General features: G+C 45.5%; 1 protein-coding gene and 1 pseudogene across 2 annotated transcripts; one reads left to right on the top strand and one right to left on the bottom strand.

Moving 5' to 3' along the window:
• Positions 1 to 2,184: 2,184 nt before the first annotated feature.
• LOC123189118 (probable protein phosphatase 2C 39) lies at positions 2,185 to 7,443 on the top strand (annotated as a pseudogene). Its single transcript, XR_006495590.1, has 7 exons — positions 2,185 to 2,408; positions 2,548 to 2,689; positions 2,789 to 2,917; positions 3,673 to 4,972; positions 5,060 to 5,324; positions 5,813 to 5,916; positions 6,921 to 7,443. The product of XR_006495590.1 is annotated as a probable protein phosphatase 2C 39 (transcript).
• LOC123189117 (uncharacterized protein At1g32220, chloroplastic) lies at positions 7,281 to 13,340 on the bottom strand. The gene is made up of 7 exons (XM_044601454.1): positions 13,002 to 13,340; positions 12,770 to 12,863; positions 12,574 to 12,662; positions 9,664 to 9,719; positions 8,727 to 8,873; positions 7,916 to 8,041; positions 7,281 to 7,842 (listed from the first exon to the last, which is right to left on the bottom strand). The coding sequence occupies exons 1-7, from the start codon at positions 13,139 to 13,141 to the stop codon at positions 7,562 to 7,564; spliced, it is 933 nt and encodes a 310-aa protein (XP_044457389.1). The 5' UTR covers positions 13,142 to 13,340; the 3' UTR covers positions 7,281 to 7,561.
• Between the last annotated feature and the right edge of the window lie 10,759 nt (positions 13,341 to 24,099).

The raw sequence follows: 24,099 nt of genomic DNA, 5'->3' as shown, positions 1-24,099 counted from the left end.
CATTAGAAAAGCTTTAGCATACGAACTACATGATCTTGTGCTAGGCTTAGGATTGGGTCTTGTCCATCACATCATTCTCCTAATGATGTGATCCCGTTATCAACGACATCCAATGTCCATGGTCAGGAAACCGTAACCATCTATTGATTAACGAGCTAGTCAACTAGAGGCTTACTAGGGACATGGTGTTGTCTATGTATCCACACATGTATCTGAGTTTCCTATCAATACAATTCTAGCATGGATAATAAACGATTATCATGAACAAGGAAATATAATAATAATCAATTTATTATTGCCTCTAGGGCATATTTCCAACAGTTACGAGGTAACCAGAGATGGTAGGTTGGTCCAAGGAACCGTGATCATGATCCACGTACACTTCATGATAGATAGTACCATGTTCATGCTCATGCATTATACTTGTTAAATGCCCTGTTATTGTTTGTCGTATTTGCTTTGTTTGATGTGAGCTTACAAGTACATTCAAAGTATTCACCTGGCGTGTCATGCCAGATGCAGGAGAAGCCGTACCAAGAGTTGATGTCGTTCGGTTCGTCGTGATCTAGGCCGTGTCCCAGGAGTGTCCTTGTGGAGTGGAGTCCCACTACTTCATCGTTTCGCTCTCGAGTAGGAGTTTTCCTTATCGTCGAGGTCCGAGAGATGTCTTTTATATACGTACATAAGTGCAGCCGCACCGTGTGTGCCGCTTGGCCTTAACTGTTGTGTAATATCTGAACTTATGTATCCACAAAAGATCAATAAAGCGGTTGTTTTCTGTACCAAGTTGTTGTCTGTTGCCAGTTCTCTGGGCTGGCAATCCAAGGTAAACCGGTTGCTCTGAATCGAGGTGCCACAATGCGCCTGTAGTCCTATTTTTGGTAGGTCTCATGCATCAATGAAAAATTTTCATATGAATTTTCGTAGTTTTTTCTTAGTTCATGAAGGTTCCCGCACCTGCATCCACAAACATTAAAAACATAGAAATTTTTGCCTAGTTCATAGTTGTGTGAAATATAAATTTAGGCCATAGATTGAAGAAAATGCACTTCAAAGTATTTTATAAATCATTGCTGTTGTACAATATCGTTATAAAACTACATCTTGGTAAAATGAGCCTTGAAGACAGCTACTGCCAGTATATCAAATAGCTAAATATATCACTTTAAAAAAAATCTTGATATGAAATCGATCTATTTAAATCTTCATAAATCAACACATTAAACCTGTATTTTAACGTGGTACTCCGTCCGTTTATCTATACCAAAATAAAAAGATCTAAAGAGGTAGATCCAACAAATCCCGGCCATCAAATCAGGTCAATCCAACGACTCAGACTGCTTCAATGATGAACGCTCAACATGTTTAGTGTGCAGTTAATATCATACCAAATATTAATGTCAATGCTAATCACATAATTAATACTCAAATAATATCCTATCTAATATTTACGTGCAATTAATATATTACCTAATACCTAACGTGCATTGCGCATACGCATTTACTAGTAAATATAAAATGTTCTAACTTTTTTAATCAAATATATACAAACATGTTTTAGTGTGTTTGTTCACTCGTTTCAACATATGTAATCCATATTTAAACATTTAAAACATCTTATATTTATGAACAAAGGGAGTAGAATGCAATCTGGACTTGAATAGCTTGAATAAAAAGATACTAACCTCAACCGATATTTGTGTATATGTATATGTCTAAATTTTGACCCCGCAAAAAAAACATATGTCTAAATTTTATACCCGGTGTTTCTCAGCGAAAAATAAATAGAAAACAGTATTTGAACTCAAATTGTGAATAGTTCCCAAGCGTGTTCACTTTTACTCTAAATAATTGCTATTGGAGAGCTTCACTACTGATTCTTGCGCGAAATCGAAACAATTTTCCCTTGCTGCCATCTTAGTATTTTTTCTGAGGCCCCCTTTCCCCAACACCGTGGCCACGAAAAACAGATGTCATTCATACAAGAAAATTTCAAAGGACTAGGATTAGCCAACAAAAATCGCAAAAAGGCAAAAGCCAAAGCGAAATAAAAGGCGAACGACTTCGAAAGGGAAAAGGAGAAAATAAACGAAATGCGAGATTGTGACGCGAGGAGGCGGGCAAGGACGCGGTTAGATTTGGCATATCCAATTCTCCAGAAACAGTCAGATCCGAAAAAACAAAATGAAAAAAAACCACTGAGCTCGTTGCTTCCGTCTCCCTCCCTCCTCCAGTCCTCCTCCTCTCTCGCCCACCACCACCATTATATTCTCCTCGGCCCACACCTTCCTCCCAACAATTCCCCCCATCCTCCACACCACACCCGTCTCGTCCTAGCTCCCTACTCCTCCCGCTCGCCACTCCTCCGCCCCAGCTCTGCTCGCCCTCGACCGCGGCTCGCCAGGAAGGTGAATGAATCCTCAAAATCATCATCTCCCCCTCCTCTCTGTCCCGCGTTCTGTATACGGCTGTACATGCAAGCTCGTCTGTTTTCTTTCCTTTCCGTGCGTTTACTGGTTCTTGATTCATGTCGTGTGTGTGTGATAGGGCCCTCAGGAACGGGATTTTTACCTAGGAGCCAATTTGGGTTTTTAAATCGCAGATTGGATTGGGTTCAGGGATGAAGGGGAAGGAGGGGCTGCATCACCTGGCCCGGTTCCCATCTCTCTGAACTTAGATGGATGCATCTGTGCGTATCATGCGCCCGCACTCTCTTTCTTTTCTGGCTCGTTTCCTTGTTGTTCCTTCTTCTCATGGAGCAGTCTGCTGCTGTTGTTGTGGTAAATAGGTGAAGTCCAAGAAGGTTAGCTCTTGCGGAAACACCGGTCATAGCCGCTGCGGCGAAGTTCATAAACCCGTCCTGCCGTGTCGCATGCGGGATCGCTGCTTAAATAGAAATAATCCCTTCTCACTTCAGGTTATTCTTCTCTTCCCATTCGCCTTTTGTTTGAGCTTCAGGCTATTGTTCCTCTGCAGAGTCCCGATGATGTTCTTTATCCATTTTATTATAGCGAAAATAAACAAATAATAACGTAACGGCATGTCTTGCTAAATCTTGTGACGTATGAGATGTCGTATTTTCAGTTGACAAGAATTTTTCGACATGTGTGTCCTATCGTCTGTGGTAGCTTAAAAAGGAAACACTCTCCAAACATTAAAGGCCAATATTAAATCACACCATACTTTTGGTAAGTAGGCACAGCTCGTACAACTCAACTCACATAGTGGTTGTTTTGTTTGTAGTCATGATAAATATTCATGAGAATGCACAAGGCTAGTAGGTAATACATGGTGCAGATGTCAAACTGGTGCTTTCTCGTTGATTCACAGCATGCATGTTGAGGGATAATGTTCTTTCCCTAATTAAATTTTGATGGAAGTATGATCAGAAAAAATTACCTATAGAGGTATAGGAGACCAAAGTACTTATCAACTACAAAAATCAAGATATTACCATCATCAATTACATCCCTTCCCTCATCATAATAAAAATATATGTATGGTGTTGGATAGCAGGATGGTATGTACTAAAATAAAATAAAATCTTTCAGTATGGCCGAAACAAGTTTTAATTTCGTTTAAATATATTTTTACGGCTGTTTATCATGTTTATGCTAACTACTACAATTCTTTTCCGTTGTATTTAGCTAATGGTTTGGCTTAATATTGCAGGTCTGGTTTGCATTTCCTTTCAAGTATAAAAGCAACTATATTCAGCATGGCATTTGAGTAAGCATCAGAACCTCAAAAGCCAAGTTTGTCAGCAATACTATACCTTTATTGGTGCAACACTTCCGTAGAGAAGATGGTGGATGACCTGTTTTATGAGGGCAACACTGATCACAGCATCAGCTCTGAGGACGAAGACACACTTGTCAGGAGTTGTAGTAATCTCAGCGTAAGCTTTGGATATCATTGCAATTCTTATCAGAGTTTCCCTCTTGAAAATGATGAGCATGACACCTCTCCCCAGATGAGGTTTGAAACTAATGCCATGACGAAGTCACGAAATGGCTCATTTACTTGTTTATCTGGTGCCGCAATTAGTGCAAATTTCACATTGGCCAATACAAATATATGCAAGGGTCTTATTGGGGAAGAGATTTTGCCAGAACTAGATTCTCCAAATTCTTTCAGAAAAATCGTCTCTTCTCCATCTATGTCAAGGTTAGACTTGCTATCCACCTCACAAGGCAGCCCTGCATCAACTGAGAGCTTCATATTTGAAATCAGTAAAAATCTTTGGAGGTCCAGCGCTCCAACAACTGTATCATCCAATTTTCTGACTGGTACCGAGGTAAAGATGGCTGGTGGAGCTGCTGGAGAGGATAGAGTCCAAGCTGTGTGCTCTGAGAAAAATGGATGGTTGATTTGTGGAATTTATGATGGATTTAATGGACGAGATGCAGCTGATTTTCTGGCAGTAACTCTATATGATAACATAGTATATTACCTATACTTGTTAGAGTGCCGTATCAAGCAACAAGATGGCCTATGTAGCTCATCAGGGGACTCCCCTAATGGTGTTAAAAGTGAGTTAACATTAGCCATGGAAATTGCAGAGAATGAAGATGTAAAACTTTCTGAAAGTTTTCGAGCTGGTGTGCTGAATTGCCTCACTTCTGCTGTTGAGCAAGCTGAGAATGATTTCTTATGCATGGTTGAACAGGATATGGATGATAGACCAGATTTAGTTTCAGTTGGATCTTGTGTCCTGGTTGTGCTTCTTCAGGGAACAGATTTGTGCATTCTAAATCTTGGGGATAGTAGAGCTGTGCTTGCTTCCATGCCATATTCAGAAATGGATACAGTGAAAGCTACTCAATTGACAGAGATCCACTCACTTGAAAATCCATTGGAATACCAAAAACTATTAGCTGACCATCCTAATGACTCTAAAGTTGTGATGGGTAACAAAGTAAAAGGGAAGCTGAAGGTTACTCGTGCTTTTGGAGTTGGCTACCTTAAACAGGTACCATATTATACTTTAGCATGTGATGAAAATTCATGACATTCTTATGACTTAACTAATGCCCATACTTTAATCCCAATTTTGCAGAAAAAGTTCAATGAGGCACTCATGGGAATTCTCCGAGTTCGTAATTTGTGCAGCCCGCCTTACGTATATACAAATCCACACACACTGAGTCACAAGGTTATGGAAGACGATCTGTTTGTTGTGCTTGGCAGTGATGGCTTATTTGATTTCTTCAGTAACGATGAAGTTGTTCAGTTGGTTTATCAATTTATGCATGATAATCCAACTGGCGATCCTGCAAAATATCTCATCGAGCAAGTTGTACATAAAGCTGCCAAAGAAGCAGGTATCCCCTAAATATATCAAATTTATTTTTTTGATACACAAATAATTAGCATTAAGAGTCTATAGAAGACCCTTTGTGATTGGTAATGAACAACCCAATTGTAGAAACACCTTTCTCATGTTATAATAGGAAGGCAAGTACCCCCTTAACTCCTGCCAAGTGAGTAAAAGCTCTGTGATACCAAGTAACAACCAAACATGTTTTAACTTAAAAGTATGTCATTGATGTCAGATAGCTATTTATAGGCTTGTAGAAAAATTATAAGTCCCTCCTTTTTTTTATGGTTTAGACTTTAGACATGCATATATCATAACAATAACATCAGATGAGAATGAAGAGGCAGTATGTGTGAGAGTACATTTACGTTGATTAATTGTTTTGATTTTTGTAACTAGAGTACCATCTTGGCAACCCTTTTGGGGAACCATAGCTGTAAGCAAGTAAAACTAACACCAACTCTTCACTAATTTCTTCCTATGCCTTGTCAGCTTTAACAGCTGAACAGCTTATGAGGATACCTGTTGGGAGCAGGAGAAAGTACCATGACGACGTGACTGTCATTGTTATCATCCTTGGGAACGCACGAAGGACGGTGAGCGCATCAACTTCGATATGAAAGACTGCCGATCTCAAGAAGAGGCTGTGAGCCGCATAAAATTTTGTGGGTGTTAGGACATGAATCTTTTTCAGGGTTCTGGTGTGATAGTCAATAATAAGCATAATAATGTGTGTATATCCTTTGGAAATTTTGGGTGCGAACAGATATCTTTTGTTAAATCAAAAGGTGCACCGAGACTTGCTCCGCTTAATTCTGCACGCGGTAACGAAAAATTTCACCGCTCTTATTCGGCATTGTGATTGCATGAGCACTTTAGAGCGGGATGTGATGCCTTTCAGCTCTCATGACCTAGCACTATCTGTGGTGAAGCTTTACTGATCTGAAGATAAAATGGAAACCGGGAGAGGGTCTATGAAAAAGACCAGTCCGGTGTGTTGGGTCCTGCTGAGTTTGCGGGATACATTTGGTTAGCGACCACAAGGTGTTATGTGGTAGGGAAGGGGTGGTGAATCCTGGTCACATCACACAAGCTACCATCTTTCCACATCTCCAGTATTTTTTGTGGTTTCTATCAACTTCCCTGTCGCTGCATTGCCCCAAGAGCCCCCCAACCTGGAAGGCACCGTTGTCCCTGCTGCTCTGCCAATGCACACCACGGATTCTAGAGCTTTTTTTTTTTGCCATTTGACACATCAATTCTGACGAGCCCCGATTATTGCTTTCACAAGAAGAGACAAGAATTGGTATCGTCACAATACACGAGAGTGAAAGAGAGAAAGCCCTGCATGATTATTGCTCGCCCAGCTTCGCAGTGTAGTTACTAGGGCATTTTTTTTGTTGCCATCGTCTTTCGGCAAGCATTTCTTTTTGTAGCGTTGTGGACTTCACACTTGGCATAGACCAATGGCAGCTTGCGTGCTGTGCCTCGTAAAAAATGTTAAAATGGCGAGAGCGACGTGCTTGGCTTGAGACCAGTCGTAGTATAATTGCCCCCTTCCTCTGCGTTTGTGCTCCTGTTGGTGATCCAGCCATGTTAGGACTTTGGAGGTAGGAGTAGTCCAGTATCGGAGAGAGGTAGAGAGCGTCCATGGACGTGTTCATCCACGAGGACTACGTGAACAAGCGCAACATGGTGAGGAGGGAGCAGAGGAAGAAGACGCAGTTGCAGGTGCTGCAGCTGGGCAGTCCAGGCGCATGCAGACCGCCGCCGGCGCACGGGGAGGACAGCCCGGGAGCGGGAGCGCCGAGGCAGTGCCTGACACCAACCGGCGTCTCACCCTCGTCCACCGTCGGGTCTCCCGCATCAGGCTCGTCGGAGGGAGCCGTCTCATCGGATCACCGCCGTCACCTCTTCGATTGCCTGAAGCCGTACTAGGCAACCGAGGTTATGTGTGAGGTTAAAGAATAAACCTGGGTTCTTCTGATGGTGAAGCTTGTTGCAACCCATTTTTGTGCTCGTATTTCAGCTATGTATGTATGGGTCGTTACAAGATCAACCCTAGTAAAGAGTGTTGCCTGCTATGAACAACTACAGCTTTTGGAATGGATTGTGTTAGTGCATTTAAACTCTCTAAGCACAGCATTGCAGTACTGAGTTTGGCCTTGAGCTATCCCCTATTATGGAAGATTTGCAACAACATGAGCATCCCTCGTAAGGTACTTCCAGATATTGAGATCTCTACACTCTGGCACTGGCTGCCGCCTCCTTGATTTGCTCGATTGTGAACACTCCGAAGAAGCTGTCGTCTATGACGGCGTTGATCACGGCGTAGGCGACATCGTCCACGTTCACAGGGGGTGCGAGGACCAGGTCCGAACCAGGCAATGCACTCAATGGTTTGGTGAAATTTTCGACAGAGGAAAGTAGCTTCTCTAGTGGTTGCCCTACGATGTCGAGCGGTATCTCGTAGCCATCTACTTTCCTTTTACCGTAAATAAACCCAGGCCTCAATACAACACCTGAAAGATAAATGTTAGATTGGATATACTCTGATAAACACATATGAACAAGATAAAGTAGCAGAGGTCTAACCTGAGGATGGGTATTTGGAGAGGACTTCAGATTCAGCCTTTCTCTTACCAGTGAAATAGCCCGAGGTAAGGAGAAAGGATGGAAGGTTGTAATCATGAACAGAGATCAAAATAAATTTCGGGATCCCTGCAGAAGAACATAGCAAACTGTTTATGTTATGTTCTTTGATATTTTTCAGACAATAAAAGGAAGAGTAAGCTAACTGCTAGGCAACACAATATAACTTAATTGCGAAGTTTTCGACTATACAGCAAGAAGTCTCAGCCGTTTGAAGTTTTCAATCTTTAGTTGCAAAGGTTTAACCAGGATAGCAAGCTCCCTAACACAATATAACTTAAAATTTGATATTCCAGCAAAATGCACCCTTAATGATAAAGTTTTCTTTTCCCTATAGTTTAAGTTGTAATGATTAAAAGAGCACTTTTTAGTTTTCACTAATTAAAAACTATTACAGAGTTCAGTGTTTAAAAGTACATGTAGGAGTTATGGTATTAAAATGAACAAACAGGTCTGGTACAGGTTTTCTTATATATTCCTATAATTCAAGTGGTCACAGAGTAATTGATTCTGCAACTAAACTATTCCATAGAGTTGTCAATTGTGGACTTATAAGGGACCATTTGGCATGATGTCATAAGTCAAGATCCTATTGGTGCCAAATGCATAAACCCCCATTGTATCAAACTATTATCTTTCAATTTGAAATTTAGTTCAGTCATGGAAACACATTAACTACTGCCACACCAACAAAATTTCCGAAAATGCATACAGATAATCTTATCGCTGTCATTAATCATCACAAAGTACTCACCAAATTCTTTCGCGGCGTCTACTGCTATGGTATTTGCTTCACCATTTATCCTTTTCATCTGTTCTTCATTACCAAATCCTCCAAGGGTAGACACAACAGCAGTAGCCCCTACTAGCACGTCCTCCCATCTTGCATAGAAAACATCTCCTGCATAACAGTAAGATACTTAACTGAATATGAGAGGGCCAAAAAACCATACCAGAAACTCTTGGAAATCCAGTACAAGCATGTAGCTACATTACAGGGAAAAAGTGGTAAAGGGGAAACACCAAGGTTCATACAAGGCGTAATGTTAAAGCAATACAGTACTTCTCAAGAAAACACATTCGCAATTAGCCAGGTGAGTAAGGACAAAATAAAAAGTGGTCTTAAGTACATATGTTTTTAGAACTATTTTGCAATAAATATTAAATAGTATATGCATATATAAGAACTCAAAAACAAAATGACAGGAAATTAGTTTAAAAGGATCCATCATCTAGTAATACTAACTTACCAAAGTGGAGCACGACAGAATGCATACATGTAATGTTTGCTTGTTTAGCACCAACGATAATCTATAAAGTGTACTTACTGTACCACTATTAGTCCAGAACAAAATCTTATTAAATCTATTGGACGTAATTTGAATTCTCAGGTGTGTATTTCATGAAAAATAATATGCGGGTAAAACCATCCTAGCAGCAAACCATAGCTCCGGTTTAAATAAAGAGTTAACTCTATGACGTTCGGGGTTAGAGAACATAACTAATATAGGGAGCAGTTCACACAAGAAAAATAGATTATATGATCAAGCTAAATCTATTTACAACGAAGGTAACAGCCTATGTTACAACTCAGATATCCTGCTATCCATTCACCCAACAAAATAGATAACATGATCAAACCAAATCTATTTACCATGAAGGTAACAGCTTAATGTCACAACTCAACCTACCTGCTAGCCAAGTAACTTCATCAGCCCAAGGATCAGAGTAAGATGGTCTTCCTGACCTGTCATTAGCATAGAATGTCTAAACGGTGACAGGATGCAGATTAGGCTTTCAGAAATAATGCCTGAATAATAATTATTTTCACCATAGATGATACTCCCTCCGTTCCTAAATATTTGTCTTTCTAGAGATTTCAACGAGTGACTACATACGGAGCAAAATGATTGAATCTACACTCTAAAATATGTCTATATACATCCGTATGTGCCGTCCATTTGAAATCTCTAAAAAGACAAATATTTAGAAACGGAGGGAGTAGATCCCAACTATCTTAAAAAGCTTCAATGCCCTTATGCTTCAATCACTGCAATCAGCCCATATATGCTTCCTTAATTATCTGCCTAACACAAAAAAGGCTCCCGCAACTCGCATATCATCCCATCAGTAATTTTACATATGTATTCCCTTGATTATCTACCTGACACGAAGAGGCTCCACCGACTCCCATATCGTGGGAGGCTCTCGCTGCCGCCGCGTTCAGGCCTCTCCACCTGCCCCTCATCGCCGGCGCTGCCAGCACCTTCTGCTGCGCCGGTGGCGGGCCTGCAGTCGAAGGTGATGGGAGTTCTCTCTAGTTGTGCGATGGTGTTTGCAGCATTTTCGGATGGCTAGTTGGTGGCGGTGTTCGGTCCTCAAATCTGTCCAGAGGCGATGAGGGGCAGGTGACTTGGAGGAGGATGGCTTTGGCGGCAGGAGTCGGCTCCTTCACCGGCGGCCTCTGGTCGGTGGTCATCATAGTCTAACGGCATGGATCTGAAAGGCAGCTCCCAATCTAGCACAGTGGAGGCATCTGGTGGCCTTGAGATGGGCTTGGTGTGCACACAGACACCAAGGGAGGCTGGAGGCTGGCAAGTTCAAGAGCTTCCAGTGATGATTGGCACTTGTCAGTGTCCGTGGACGGCGTGGTTCAGTGGGGATGCTGAGTTGTGATGCTACGGCAAAAGCCCTGTGCCGGCTTTTGCTCGCACAAATGACGTCGACGCCTTAGGGCGTCATTTCTCTTGGAGGCGTCATCGTGAAGCCTCCACACCTTATCCACCCTAAGTACTGTCAGGATAAAAGCCTCAGATCCGGTTTCTCTGGATCGGACGACGGTAGCGTCTTTCGACATTGTTCCATTCCTTGAGGCGTCGTCTTGGAGCCACGGATCCCTCGTTGGTTGGTTCATGACTCACACGTCTCACCGGAGCATGAATGGCCAGTTTGAGATCCTCAACAGCAGTTTGTGGTGGCAAGGGGAGGTGGTTGCTGCTCCTTGCTTCTTATTGCTTCAGGTGTCAAATCCTGCAAAGGTTAGCTTGCGTCCAGTGTGGATTGTTGACGTCTTTCGACCGATATGGGTTGCCAACGGCACGTTCTTCCAGTCCTTTAGTGGCGGTTCCTTTTAGTGCGGTAAGGCCAACGACGTTCGTGTGTTCTCGGCGCGTTGACGTTCGCTGTGCTGTCTCAGTAGAGTGATGCCTTTGACAGTACTGTTGGTGCTACTCATTAAGTGATTGGCTCGGAGAGTCTTGGGCTTGTTATTTGTTTTCTTTTGTTACCCCTATTGTAGTGGCGGTGTGTGCTTGGACTGCCATTGCACCCCGTCGTATCCTGATTCTATCATTTGATTAAGATACCCGTCGTACTTCACTCAAAAAAAAAATCTACCTGACACAAAGTTAGAAGGATCAAGGTGCTGGGCAGGGAGGCTTCAGATGGGATGTGTGTCTTGAATTTGGTCTCTGGAAAAGAAACTTGCTGGATTGATAACGTGCACTACATGGACAACTCACTCAAGGGATTTTGCAGGAAGTGGTATCTCTACTCTTATAAAAGACTCAATTGGTGATGATGGTGTGTCTGCCATCCGTCATTTCTAACCATCAGATCTGCATCTAACGATTGTGAGGTAAGTTGTGGCATTTTTTGCAACAAGGCCCCACTTCTCTGCTCCAATTTGCAGAAAACCCCTTACTATCTTGAAACCAACCACATCCCTCCCTCACCTCATTCCTTACTAGAGTGTTTTTCTTTCAAGTTTGTGAACATGTATTATTCTACTTTGGATCCGTTGCAACGCACGGGCACATTGCTAGTACATACATAAAGTTTGTACAAACGATAAGAGAAAAGATGAGAATTGAGCATAGCTCAGATGGTTAGATTCCTTGTGGTGGAACCAGCCCACCCGGGTTCAAGTCCTAGACTTGGCTCGGGTGCTCACACTTTCCTGAATTTATTTATTCCAGTCCTTCTGACGATGTTCGTTCAGTGCGAGACCCTGTGATGACTTCCTTAGTCTCCCAGAGATGCTCATATGGTAGGGTGTCCCCTTTCTAACCATCAGACCTGCATCTAACAATTGTGAGGTAAGCTGTGGCATTTTTGCAACAAGGCCCCACTTCTCTGCTCCAATTTGCAGAAAACCCCTTACTATCTTGAAACCAACCACATCCCTCCCTCACCTCATTCCTTACTAGTGTTTTTCTTTCAAGTTTGTGAACATGTATTATTCTACTTTGGATCCGTTGCAACACACTGGCACATTGCTAGTACATACATAAAGTTTGTACAATCGATAAGAGAAAAGATGAGAATTGAGCATAGCTCAGATGGTTAGATTCCTTGTGGTGGAACCAGCCCACCCGGGTTCAAGTCCTAGACTTGGCTCGGGTGCTCACACTTTCCTGAATTTATTTATTCCAGTCCTTCTAACGATGTTCGTTCAGTGGGAGACCCTGTGATGACTTCGTTAGTCTCCCAGAGATGCTCATATGGGTAGGGTGTGCGTGCATGTAAGTGCGTGTTTGTGAACTGTCTGCATATGTACTGTGTTCCTAGAATAAAAAGAACAGATAAGGGGAAAGATGTACCTGCTGAGGCTCACAACCTCAATGCCTTTGGCTACCGCAGCTCTGCATATAGCAGAACCAACAAATCCACTTCCTCCCAACACTACAATCTGCAAGCATTTGGAACTATTTCAGGAAACCAATCTTACTGGAGAAACAGAGTCATGCCTGACAGCACTTCCGAATGATAACAGACATAAGGTACTCAATTTCATGCCTTCTCTGTTTTGACGTCTGCTACCACATCGATTGGCGTAGAAGAGTAATCTTCTCTGACACCGGGGGCAGCAAACCTGCACTTGGTGCGCAGCCTGCGTGATCAAGGGAAAACCGGGTCAATGCAAACTAAGACGGAAATACGCATCCATTACACGCACAATTTTGCAGTAATCACTCGGTCGACGAGAGCAGAAACCAGGTGAGAAGGGGAGGGAGACGGGGAGAGAAACCTAGAGCACTGAGCCACGGAGGAGGCGGCAGGAAACGTGCGGAGCGTCGCCGCCGCTGCGGATACGGGCGCGCACCGGCGAAGCGGAAGGGACGGATTCGCCGGCGCCGGCGGCCGGACGAGCAGTGTCGAGTGGGACATGGGCCCGCTCGCGGGATCCGGGCGAGGTGGGGGACGCTTTCTCTCTTTCGGCTTCTTCTCTTGCCCGCGTCGGCGAAGGGTGGCAACGGGAACGGCGGGGCGGGGAGTGAGCGAACGGCGGAGTCGGCGTGGGGCGTGCGTCTCCTTTCGGTTCCAGTGGCTGTGGGGTTGGAGGTGGCTCGCTTCGCTCCGCTTGTTTTACCTGTGGCTCTGGCCTGGTGTGGCGTGGCGTGAGTAGCGTCTGACACGGCCGCGGTCGACGTGAACACCGGCCGCAGTCGTCGGATCATCAAATCGCCACTAAACCCTCAAAAAATTCAAATCGCCACTAAATGTTCAGACCGGACAGTCCCAACATTTTCGGCCGTCTAAATGGTGTTTACCTAAGATGTTCGGATCATTCTAGACGTGCAAAATCCCATAAACCGAAACCAAACTGGCGGGCAATTTAGAGGAGTTTAGAGATTCGCCACGTACGTGCCCGACACAGGCTCATCCAAAATCAAGGCAGAGCCCGCACATTTGGTCATTTTCGTCATTGTTTCACGTGAAAGCTCGCCCCTTCCCCATTGTTATGTCACCTGCCGCTCCGATGGAGCCAACGTGGGAGGAGCAAATAAAGATGTTTGTCCTCCCGCCAAAGCCAGAGGACCCGAGGATGGTGGCCTCCTACAAAGCCTGATCTACAGAGCGCAAATCCCAACACGTGAAGGCGGCGACGAAGAAGAAGATGAAAGATGTAGAAATGAGATCTCGTATAAGCATGTGAATGTGCTCTTACAGTTACGGCAGTCTGTTTTACTAATATACCTGAAAATACTGAGGAACAACATAATAAGATATTAAAAAAACATTGGATAAGTTCAAGGTAGTGCTTTCTGCACCTACTGGCCTACTATCCATTTGAGAGCATGATCATAGTATTTTGTATAGTGCCAGTAGTTAGACTAGTATCCAGCAGACCAAATAGAATCACTACTGCAGGATGCTGCTAACGCGACACTACGATCAGAGACCCTTCGACGAAACTGTGTGCGATGCCATAATCGCAAACGGTGGTGTAAAAAACCGTCAAAAAAGATGTAAAACGTTTGCGATGGAGGATGCATCAAACACGGTTCAGATTTTAGTTGCGTGTGTGATTGAGGGCATACGGTTCAGTTCAATTAACCGTTTGCGATGAGGAGGAACAAAAGAAACAGGCAGCCAGATGAAGGTGTGTGTGATGTACATATACGGTTCACTCGAATGAACTGTTTGTGATTAGGCAACACAAAAGAAACTGTCAGCCAGATCAAAGGTGTGTGCGATATACGGCATGCTGAGGGAGTCCTAGATTAAGGGGTGTTACGACATATCTCTCTCAAGATAGTTTTGGTGATTGATGACAACATGTTTGCGGACTAATCTTGTGCTTTGAATAATTCACAGATTCTCCCCTGGCACGAGACGCCTTCTTCCCCTCGGAGTGTATTTCAAGACGGTGTAGCTCTTTCGTTTCTTTCTTGGTGGACTAGTTGCGTAGAGGGCATCGTACTATCTAGAGGGGGTCCGCTGGGGTTTTGCATGGGTGGAATCATCACGTACACATCAGCTTCTCACCCTCCGAGCATTTCCTTTCCATTGAAGAGATCTCTCCTCTCTCTTCCTTGTCCTGTCTGGGTCAAAGCGGTAGTACCGCGCACCCAACGATAGTACCGCTGAGAAGCCACAAGCGGCAGTACCGCTCCGCAGCGGTAGTACCGCCCGTGGCTCCACAGCAGTAGTACCGCTGGGGGCCTGGCACCTCCGCCTTGTCCTCAGCTTCTTTGAGAGATTTCTTCTCTCTCTCGCGCGTGCCCCAGCGATAGTACCGCACTGCCTGCGGTACTACGGCCGAAGGGTCACAAGCGGCAGTACCGCTCCACAGCGGTACTACCGCCCTTGACCCCACTGCCGTAGTACCGCTGGGCAGTCTGGTTCCTTCCGCCGAGATTCGAGAGGTCTTTTTCTCGTGTCGGGTTTTGCGGCACTAGTCACGGTTGTAGTGGCGGTAGTACCGTTCCAGGAGCGGTAGTACCTCCCTACCACCGCGGTAGTACCGCATTTGGGTTCGTTCCCTACTAGTCTCCTCAGCGCGGTAGTACCGCTGGCTGGCGCGGTAGTACCGTTGTCCTGGCGGTAGTACCGCCCCTTCTCAGCGGTAGTACCGCCCTGTGTGGGGCTGGTTGGTGGGGGCAACGGGATTGTTGCCCCCACTATAAAAGGGAGTCCCCTTCTTCCTTCTCACCTACCTCTTACTTTCCCAAGCTCCATTTATTGCTCAAGCTCCATTAAATACTCCAAGCTTCATTTTCGCCCGATCTATCTCTCTAGCCAATCAAATTTGTTGATTTGCTCGGGAGTGGTTGAGAAGGCTCCGATCTACACTTCCACCAAGGGATTTTCATTTCCCCACTCATCCCTAGCGGATCTTGTTACTCTTGGGTGTTTGAGCACCCTAGACGGTTGAGGTCACCTCGGAGCCATATTCCATTATGGTGAAGCTTCGTGGTCTTGTTGGGATCCTCTGATTAAGTTGTGGAGATTGCCCCAACCTTGTTTGTAAAGGTTCGGTCGCCGCCTTCAAGGGCACCAATAGTGGAATCACGGCATCTCGCATTGTGTGAGGGCGTGAGGAGAATACGGTGGCCCTAGTGGCTTCTTGGGGAGTATTGTGCCTCCACACCGCTCCAACGGAGACGTACTTCCCCTCAAAAGGAAGGAACTTCGGTAACACATCCTCGTCTTCACCGAATCCACTATTGGTTATCTCTTACCTTTACTTGTGCAAGCTCTTTAGTGTTTCTACCCTTGCTTGCTTGTATGCTTGTTGTTATTGCATCATATAGGTTGCTAACCTAGTTGCACATCTAGACAACCTAATTTGATGCAAAGTTTAATTTGGTAAAGAAAAGCTAAAAATTGGTAGTTGCCTATTCACCCCCCCTCTAGTCAACCATATCGATCCTTTCAATTGGTATCAGAGCCTCGTCTTTTTATTAAGGACTTTACCGTCCAAAGAGTATGGTTGATACCGTAGACGGTGTGGAGGAACACTCCGGTGTGAATTCGATCTCGTCTACGGGAGATGGGGGAACTTCGGTCTCTCGTGAGGAGTTCAATGTGGCCTTGGAGACATTGAAAACCTCCATGACGACCGAAGTTGAAAGCATATTTACTAAATTTCTTGAGGGGCTTAAACTATCCACCGCACCGTTGAAAGTGGGTGATCCCGCCAACAAGGTGTCGGATGCTATCCCCGACAAGGGGGAAGCTAGTAGTGAAAAGGCTCCTTCTTCTAGTGGCAAGAATGGCACCGGCATCTTTGCCCATGTGGAACCACCACTTGTTTATGGTGGACCGGTTCCTTCCACTCATTTGAATCATGTCGGTCCTCCCCCTAAGATTGTGAAAAATGAGGATTTTGATTCTTGGGTTTACCGCTTTAAACGTCATTTAAATCATGTGAACACTAACCTTTGGAGAATCATTGAAGAAGGTTTCTATCTACATGATCCAAGCAACTTCACTCCTCGAGAAGCCACGGACAATCAATTCAATGAGAATGCTCTCTTCATCATTCAAGATGCAATTCCACCCAAAGACCTACCTCATCTTCGTCCCTTCACCTTGGACAAAGATGCATGGTATTGTGTCGTGTCTCTCTACCAGGGAAGCGCAAGCATTCAATGCTCCAACTATGAAGTGGTACAAGATGAGGCCGATGAGTTTGCAATGAAGGAAGATGAAGAACCTCGTGAGCTTTGTCGGAGAGTAACCAAACTCGCGGTCTCACTACGAGATCACGGGAGCAAGGACACGGATGACAATTGGATCAAGCGCAAATTCCTCAAGACAATGATGCCCTACCACAAGGCCATGTCCTCCGTCATTCGTCAAAGACCGGACTTCCACACTTTGACTTCAAGTGAAGTGTTGGATGAGTTTGTGGCCATGAACATTTTGGACAAGACCGCCGACAATGCGGTGCTCCGTTCTCAACGGGCAAAGAAGCCTAACCTTGCATTGAAGGCCAAGCTCATTGTGGAAGAAGAAGAAGAGGAAGAAGAGGAGAGCAACCCCGAAGATACGAAGTATGCATATCATGAACACATGGCACTTGCTTCAAGGCAATTTTGGAGCAAGAAAAACTCGAGGCCCAACTTTAGCAAAAACAACTCGAGTGGCACAAGGGGCAAGCAACGTGTAAGGACTTGCTACAATTGCGGCAACGTGAGTCATTTCGTTGCGGAATGCCCGTATGAGAAGAGGGAAGACAGTGGTGGCAAACTCATCCGAAAGGACAAGGCCAAGTCATTCCCCAACAAGAACAACTTCACCAAGAAGACTCCTCCCAAGGCTTTGGTTGTGCAAGAAGAGTACAATGAGCATGATGACGATGATGAAGATGATGAGTCGGTTGCCATGGCCTCCGTTGCCATTGCAACAACGTCACAGGTGTCTCTCTTTGACTCACCCAACGAGAGCATCACCGCTAAGTGCCTCATGGCTAAAGCCACCAACAAGGTAACCTCCAACATCAAAACTACCATCATTAATCATCCTTCCCCAACGGATAGCATTAATGAACTTGAGGGAGCTAATGTGGAGGCTAACGAGTTTGAGGCCTTTATGGGCAAACTCAAGGGAAAATCCAAGAAGCACTTTGTTGCTCTCTTGGAACAACTTGGTGAGGCCAATGACATGATCGAGGCTCATGAAGACACCATCTCTAAGATGGAAGCGCATAGGCATGACTATGCCAATGAGATTTCGGATCTTTCCAATGCTCTTGAGGAAGAGCGTGGTCTTCGTTTGGCTCTTGGGGGGTCACACAACGTTGATCATGCTAAGTTAAAGAAAGATTATGATCATGCCCTCATTGTTTCTCGTGTGCTAAATTCCGAGAAGGCCAAACTCAGGGTTGATCTTGCTAGACTCAAAGAGGAGTTTGATATACTTGACAAGGCCCACAAGGCCTTGAAGGGTATTCACACTAGTCTCAAGGAGTCTCATGATCAACTCCAAGTGAAGCTAACTAAGGAGAAAGCAACTTTTCCTCATATGGTTTTAATTGATAATGCAAATGCTACTAACCCGTGTTGTGAGCATATACATCTTGTTGAGGAAAATGCTAAGTTGAAGGAGCAACTTGAGAGAGGTCTTGCGACTTGCATACAAGGCAAGAAGAACCTCAACGATCTTTTGATCAACCAAACGGGAGGTGTGGCCAAGGAAGGGGTTGGGTACGTGCCCGACTCCAAGAACAAGAAGAAGAATGACAAGACCAAACGACCTCCTCCCCTCATGCAAACCTTTGTGAAGGAGACAGAGAGTGCCCCCGAGGAGAAGAAGAAGAACAATGTCAAGAAGGGCAATGTCACCCCTCCCAACAAAGCCGGCGATTTTAATCCTTCTTATGTGTTATGTCGTGCTAGTGATGGGCATGTTTATGCCAAATTTGTTGGTTCTCTTCATGAGTACATTGAATGGTCTATTTGGGTTCCTAAGACCCTTGTTACTAACATCAAAGGACCCATTACAAAATGGGTACCTAAAACCAAGCATTGATCTCTTGTAGGTGTTTGCTTCTGGTGGTGGATCATGGTTGCTCGATAGCGGAGCTACAAATCATATGACCGGAAGCAAGGACTTGGTGGTGGACGTGCACAAAGTTCCATCTATGCCCACCAATGTCGAGTGGGGTGACGCCTCATCCTCTAAGGTATTGGGACTTGGCAAGGTGGTCATCTCTCATGATCTCACGATTGAGAAGGTCATGCTTGTTGAGTCCCTTGCATACAATTTACTTTCCGTTCGTCAACTTGCAATCATGGGCTTTGCCACTTTCTTTGATATCGATACCGTGGCCCTCTTGTGGAGCAAGACTCTTAAAGTAGCTTTTGTTGGGCATGTCGAGAATGGTCTATATGTGATTAACTTTTCAGAGCGACCCACTAAGACCGCGACATGCCTAATGGCTAAAGTTGATGTGGGATGGCTTTGGCATCGCCGTTTAGCCCATGTCAATATGAGATCTTTGCAAAGTCTCCTCAAGGGGGACCATGTCCGTGGACTAATGAATGTTAGTTTTGTTAAAGATCGTGCTTGCAGTGCCTGTATCGAAGGAAAGCTACATGAGAAGGCTCACCCTCCCACGACTATCATTTATTCAAAGAGGCCCTTGGAGCTCCTTCATATGGATCTTTTTGGGCCCCCATCCTTCGATAGTCTTGGAGGTAGGAAGTATTGCTTGGTGATTGTGGATGACTACTCAAGGTACACATGTGTGTATTTCTTCAAGAGGAAGAGCGAGACCCAACAAACCGTCATTGACTTTGCAAATGAAGCACAACGTTAACACAATGCAAAGATCTTGACAATAAGGAGTGACAACGGCACCAAGTTCAAGAACTACACCTTGGATGAATTTCTTAGTGATGAGGGAATCAAGCATCGATATTCCGCACCATACACCCCTCAACAAAATGGTGTTGCAGAGAGGAAGAACTGGACGTTGATGGATGCGGCAAGGACCATGATGGCGGAGTTCAAGTCTCCGTACAACTTTTGGGCCGAAGCCATCAACATCGCGTGTCATGCATCCAATCGGCTCTACCTCCGCAAGGGCTTGAACAAGACTCCATATGAGATACTCACCGGTAACAAGCCCAACCTCAAGTACTTCCGGGTATTCGGGTGTAAGTGTTTCATTCTCAAGAAAGGTGTTCGGTTGTCTAAATTTGAGGCTAGAGCTTATGAGGGCATATTTGTTGGTTATGCTACAAACTCTCATGCTTACCGTGTCCTCAATAAATCCACGGGACTTATTGAGGAGACGTGTAACGTGGAGTTTGATGAGAATAATGCGGTTCCCAAGTGGAGCAAAATGGCACTTGTGATGTAGGTGATGAAATTCCTCCTCAAGCCATAAGAAGAATGGGTGTTGGTTTCATCCTAACCATTGAGGAACCCCTTGTGGCCGAAGGAGAAGGACAATGCTCCACTCAAGTGGAGCCATCACCAACCCAAGGCCCACACGCTTCCGAAGAACAAAGTGAAGGCCCTCAACCTCATGAACAAGACCAAGGGCAAGATCATACTCAAGACGGTGTTGACACACCAAGTGATGCCCAAGGTCAAGTTCCCTCCCCCGAGCAAGTTCAAGATCAAGAACAAGTTCATGACGGCGCTCAAGATGATCAAGTAACCGCTCCTCAACTCTCCACCGAGGAGGAATTAGAGCGCCGTGCCGCCAAGGTTGTTTCCAAGCTCTCCACCAAGGATCATATCATGACGAATGTGCTTGGAAGCTTAAGAAAGGGGGTAAGCACTCGTAGACAATTAGCAAATTATTGTGAGCATCACGCGTTTGTCTCTTGTGTGGAACCCCACAAGGTCTATGAGGCGCTAGAAGATCCGGATTGGCTCAATGCCATGCACGAAGAACTCAACAACTTCGAGAGCAACAAAGTGTGGAGATTGGTGCCAAGGTCAACGGGGAACCACAATGTCATTGGAACCAAGTGGATATTCAAGAACAAGCAAGATGCACATGAGATTATCATTCGCAACAAGGCTCGTTTGGTAGCACAAGGCTACTCCCAAGTCGAGGGTATCGACTACGGTGAAACCTTTGCTCCCGTTGCTCGTCTTGAATCCATTCGCATGTTGATTGCATATGCTTCTCATCATAACTTTAAGTTACAACAAATGGATGTGAAGAGTGCTTTTCTTAACGGTCCCATTAATGAATTGGTTTACGTCAAGCAACCCCCCAGGTTCGAGGATCCCTACTTTCCCGATCATGTGTATCAACTCGATAAGGCACTCTATGGCCTTAAACAAGCCCCACGTGCGTGGTATGACCACCTTACCGAGTTGTTACAAGACCGTGGTTTTGAAGTTGGGCTAATCGACCCCACTCTTTTTACTAAGAAGGTCAAAGGGGAGTTGTTTGTGTGCCAATTATATGTTGATGATATTATCTTTGGTTCTCCTAACAAAGCCTTCAATGAGGAATTTGCCGCTCTCATGACCTCAAAGTTCGAGATGTCCTCCATGGGAGAGTTGAAGTTCTTTCTAGGGTTCGAAGTGAAGCAAAGAAGAGAAGGAACCTTCATCAATCAATCCAAATACACTCAAGAATGCTCAAGAGATTCAAGCTAAGTGACGTCAAGCCGGCCTCCACTCCAATGCCCACCAAGTGCCAACTTGACTTAGATCCCAATGGTAAAATGGTGGATCAAAAGGTATATCGTTCCATGATTGGATCCTTGCTTTACCTTTGTGCATCTAGACCGGACATCATGTTGAGTGTGGTAATTTGTGCATGGTTTCAAGCCGCACCTAAGGAAAGTCACTTTGTGGCGGTCAAACGAATCTTTCGATATTTGGCTCATACCCCAAACTTTGGCTTATGGTACCCAAGAGGATCAAACTTCAAGCTTGTAGGGTACTCGGATTCCGATTGGGCGGGAGACAAAGTGGATAGGAAGTCCACTTCCGGAAGGTGCCAATTCCTTAGTTGCTCTTTGGTAAGTTGGTCTTCCAAAAAGCAAAGTTGTGTGTCTCTCTCGTCCATTGAGGCGGAGTATGTTGCCGCTGGTAGTTGTTGTGCACGACTTCTATGGATGAGGCAAACCTTAAAGGATTACAGTGTCACTTGTGGCAAAGTGCCTCTTTGGTGTGACAATGAAAGTGCCATCAAGATTTCTCTCAACCCAGTGCAACACTTCAAGACGAAGCATATTGAGATTCGGTATCACTTCATCCGGGATCACATTAGGCGAGGAGAGATCGAGCTCAACTATGTCAACACTCATGACAACCTTGCAGATATTTTCATGAAGCCCTTGGATGAAGCAAGATTTCGCGAGTTAAGGCATGAGCTAAATATCATTGATTCGAGCAATGTGGCTTGAACCTGTGCAAACCCTACCACGCTCAATTTGTTGTCTAGTTTAGGTGTAGGCATGGACATAGGGGGAGTGTTGTTCTCTCAATGAACTCTCCCTCCCCCCATTATGCATAAATTGATCAAGTCTTTCACTTTAGCCATTGTTGATGGCACTTGTGCTTCAAAGACGAGTTTTGGTCGTGGGCCCAAGGTTAAAAACTTCGCGGTGCCATACCTTTTGACTCAAACATAGGTGGCCTCGGCCACCGCCCTCTTTTGAAGAGGTGTGTCTTGGTCGTTTTTGTCGTTTCGTCGAGCTAAAGCCGTGTCTGTTTAGTTGTCGTGGCGTGCTAGGCGGTACTACCGCTGGTGGTGCGCGGTACTACCGCTCGTAAGCAGTACTACCGCCCCCAACACGGTACTACCGCTGGGGGACGAGAACAGGGGGTTAAGTCGGGGCAGGGGGAGGTTTCTTCTCCCCCATACCCATTCACTTCGCCCCTCTTTTCTCTTCCTCTCTCCAGCCTCCACTCGCCGCGGGAGGGCTCCGGCGGATCTCCGTCTCCGGGGCGTCCCTCTCCATTTCCTTTGGTGGAGTCGATCCCCACCTCTGCAACGCCCCAAGACCGGAGCTTCAGATGCCTTACAGGGTTTCCGGGTTTCGTTGTGTGTTTTGTTTTGTCTGTTGCATTCATCTTTGCATCGTGTGCATTGCATCATGTCATCATGCCATCATGTCATTTCTTTTCCTAACTCAACTAAATAAACCGTATGGATCTTCGATCCATTTAAACCGAGGGAAGAGTGGCTTCTCTTTATAACATTATGCTCCTAATATTTATGGAGCTATATTAAATATTCCAATAATTTGGAATCACCCATAACACACTTGCAAATAATCACATGCCTTTTCTCACTTCAAGTTTGGTCCCCAAACTTTGTCCATAATTTCTTTCATCGCTTTCCCGATCTCCACAAAAATTCCAAACATTTTTGGATTCTCCAAAACCTTGAATTTACTCAAACCATTTGAATTAAATTCAAATGGATTTGAATCCAGATCTTTCAATCATGCCACTTTTATTTTCTGGATCGAGCTTATTTTTTTTTGCGAGTCCGGGAGAGTAATCCCCATGCCCAAATTCGTGTCCACTCTTTGCATCCTTTCTCTCTTTTCCTTCTTTGTCTTTTTCTGTTTTTCAGAGAAGTTAAAGAGAAGAGAGAAAGAGAGAAGGGAGTCCGCAGCCCAATTTGGCCCAAGGCCCACTCCCGACCGAACCCTAGCCTTCCTCAGTCTTTCCCCTCACTACCTCGTCTTCCCTTGCGCCGCCAGAGTCCCGCCTCGCTCGAACCCCCCTCCTTCTCTTGATCTCCCTCTCGTTCCTACCGTGCGCTGCCTCCCTTCGTCCTTCCTCCAGCGCCGTCTCCTGTCGCGAGCCCTAGCGCCAGCCTCGACCTCCTCCCTGCCACTCTGCGAGCTTGCCTGCATGCACGACCATGGCATCGCACGGCCATGGCATCGCCGCGCCCTCAAGCTCCTCGTCTCCCGCTGCCGGTCTAGGACCTCCTCGCTGCCTCCTCGTCTACACGGCGCCACCGGCTCGTCAGCTCCGTCGCCAGGGGAGGAGTCCCTCGACGTCCGAGAGCCACAGACCGAGCTGCCTCCTGCCTCGTCCCTGCGCCGTAGGGCGTCGCCTCTGGCCGGTTCCAGCCGCCCTCGGCCTCTCCTCGAGCACCCGCACCTGTAGCCGTCGTCCTATGCGCCCGCAGACGTCGCCCGTCGCCAGCGCCCCAAGTCCGCGTCGCCGAGTCCCTCGTCCTGCCGGAGTTGCTCCTCCCGCCACCCAAGTACCTTCCCGCCTCCGGCCATGGTGCTGTTGGGGAACGTAGCAGAAATTCAAAATTTTCCTACGTGTCACCAAGATCTATCTATGGAGAAACCAGCTACGAGTAGAAGGAGAGTGCATCTACATACCCTTGTAGATCGCTAAGCGGAAGCGTTCAAGTGAACGGGGTTGATGGAGTCGTTCTCGTCGTG

This window comes from Triticum aestivum, chromosome 2A, assembly GCF_018294505.1.
Source record: "Triticum aestivum cultivar Chinese Spring chromosome 2A, IWGSC CS RefSeq v2.1, whole genome shotgun sequence".
Lineage (NCBI taxonomy): Eukaryota > Viridiplantae > Streptophyta > Magnoliopsida > Poales > Poaceae > Triticum > Triticum aestivum.
The sequence above is the reverse complement of the archived record's forward strand: the minus strand, read 5'-3'. Positions and strand labels throughout refer to the sequence as shown.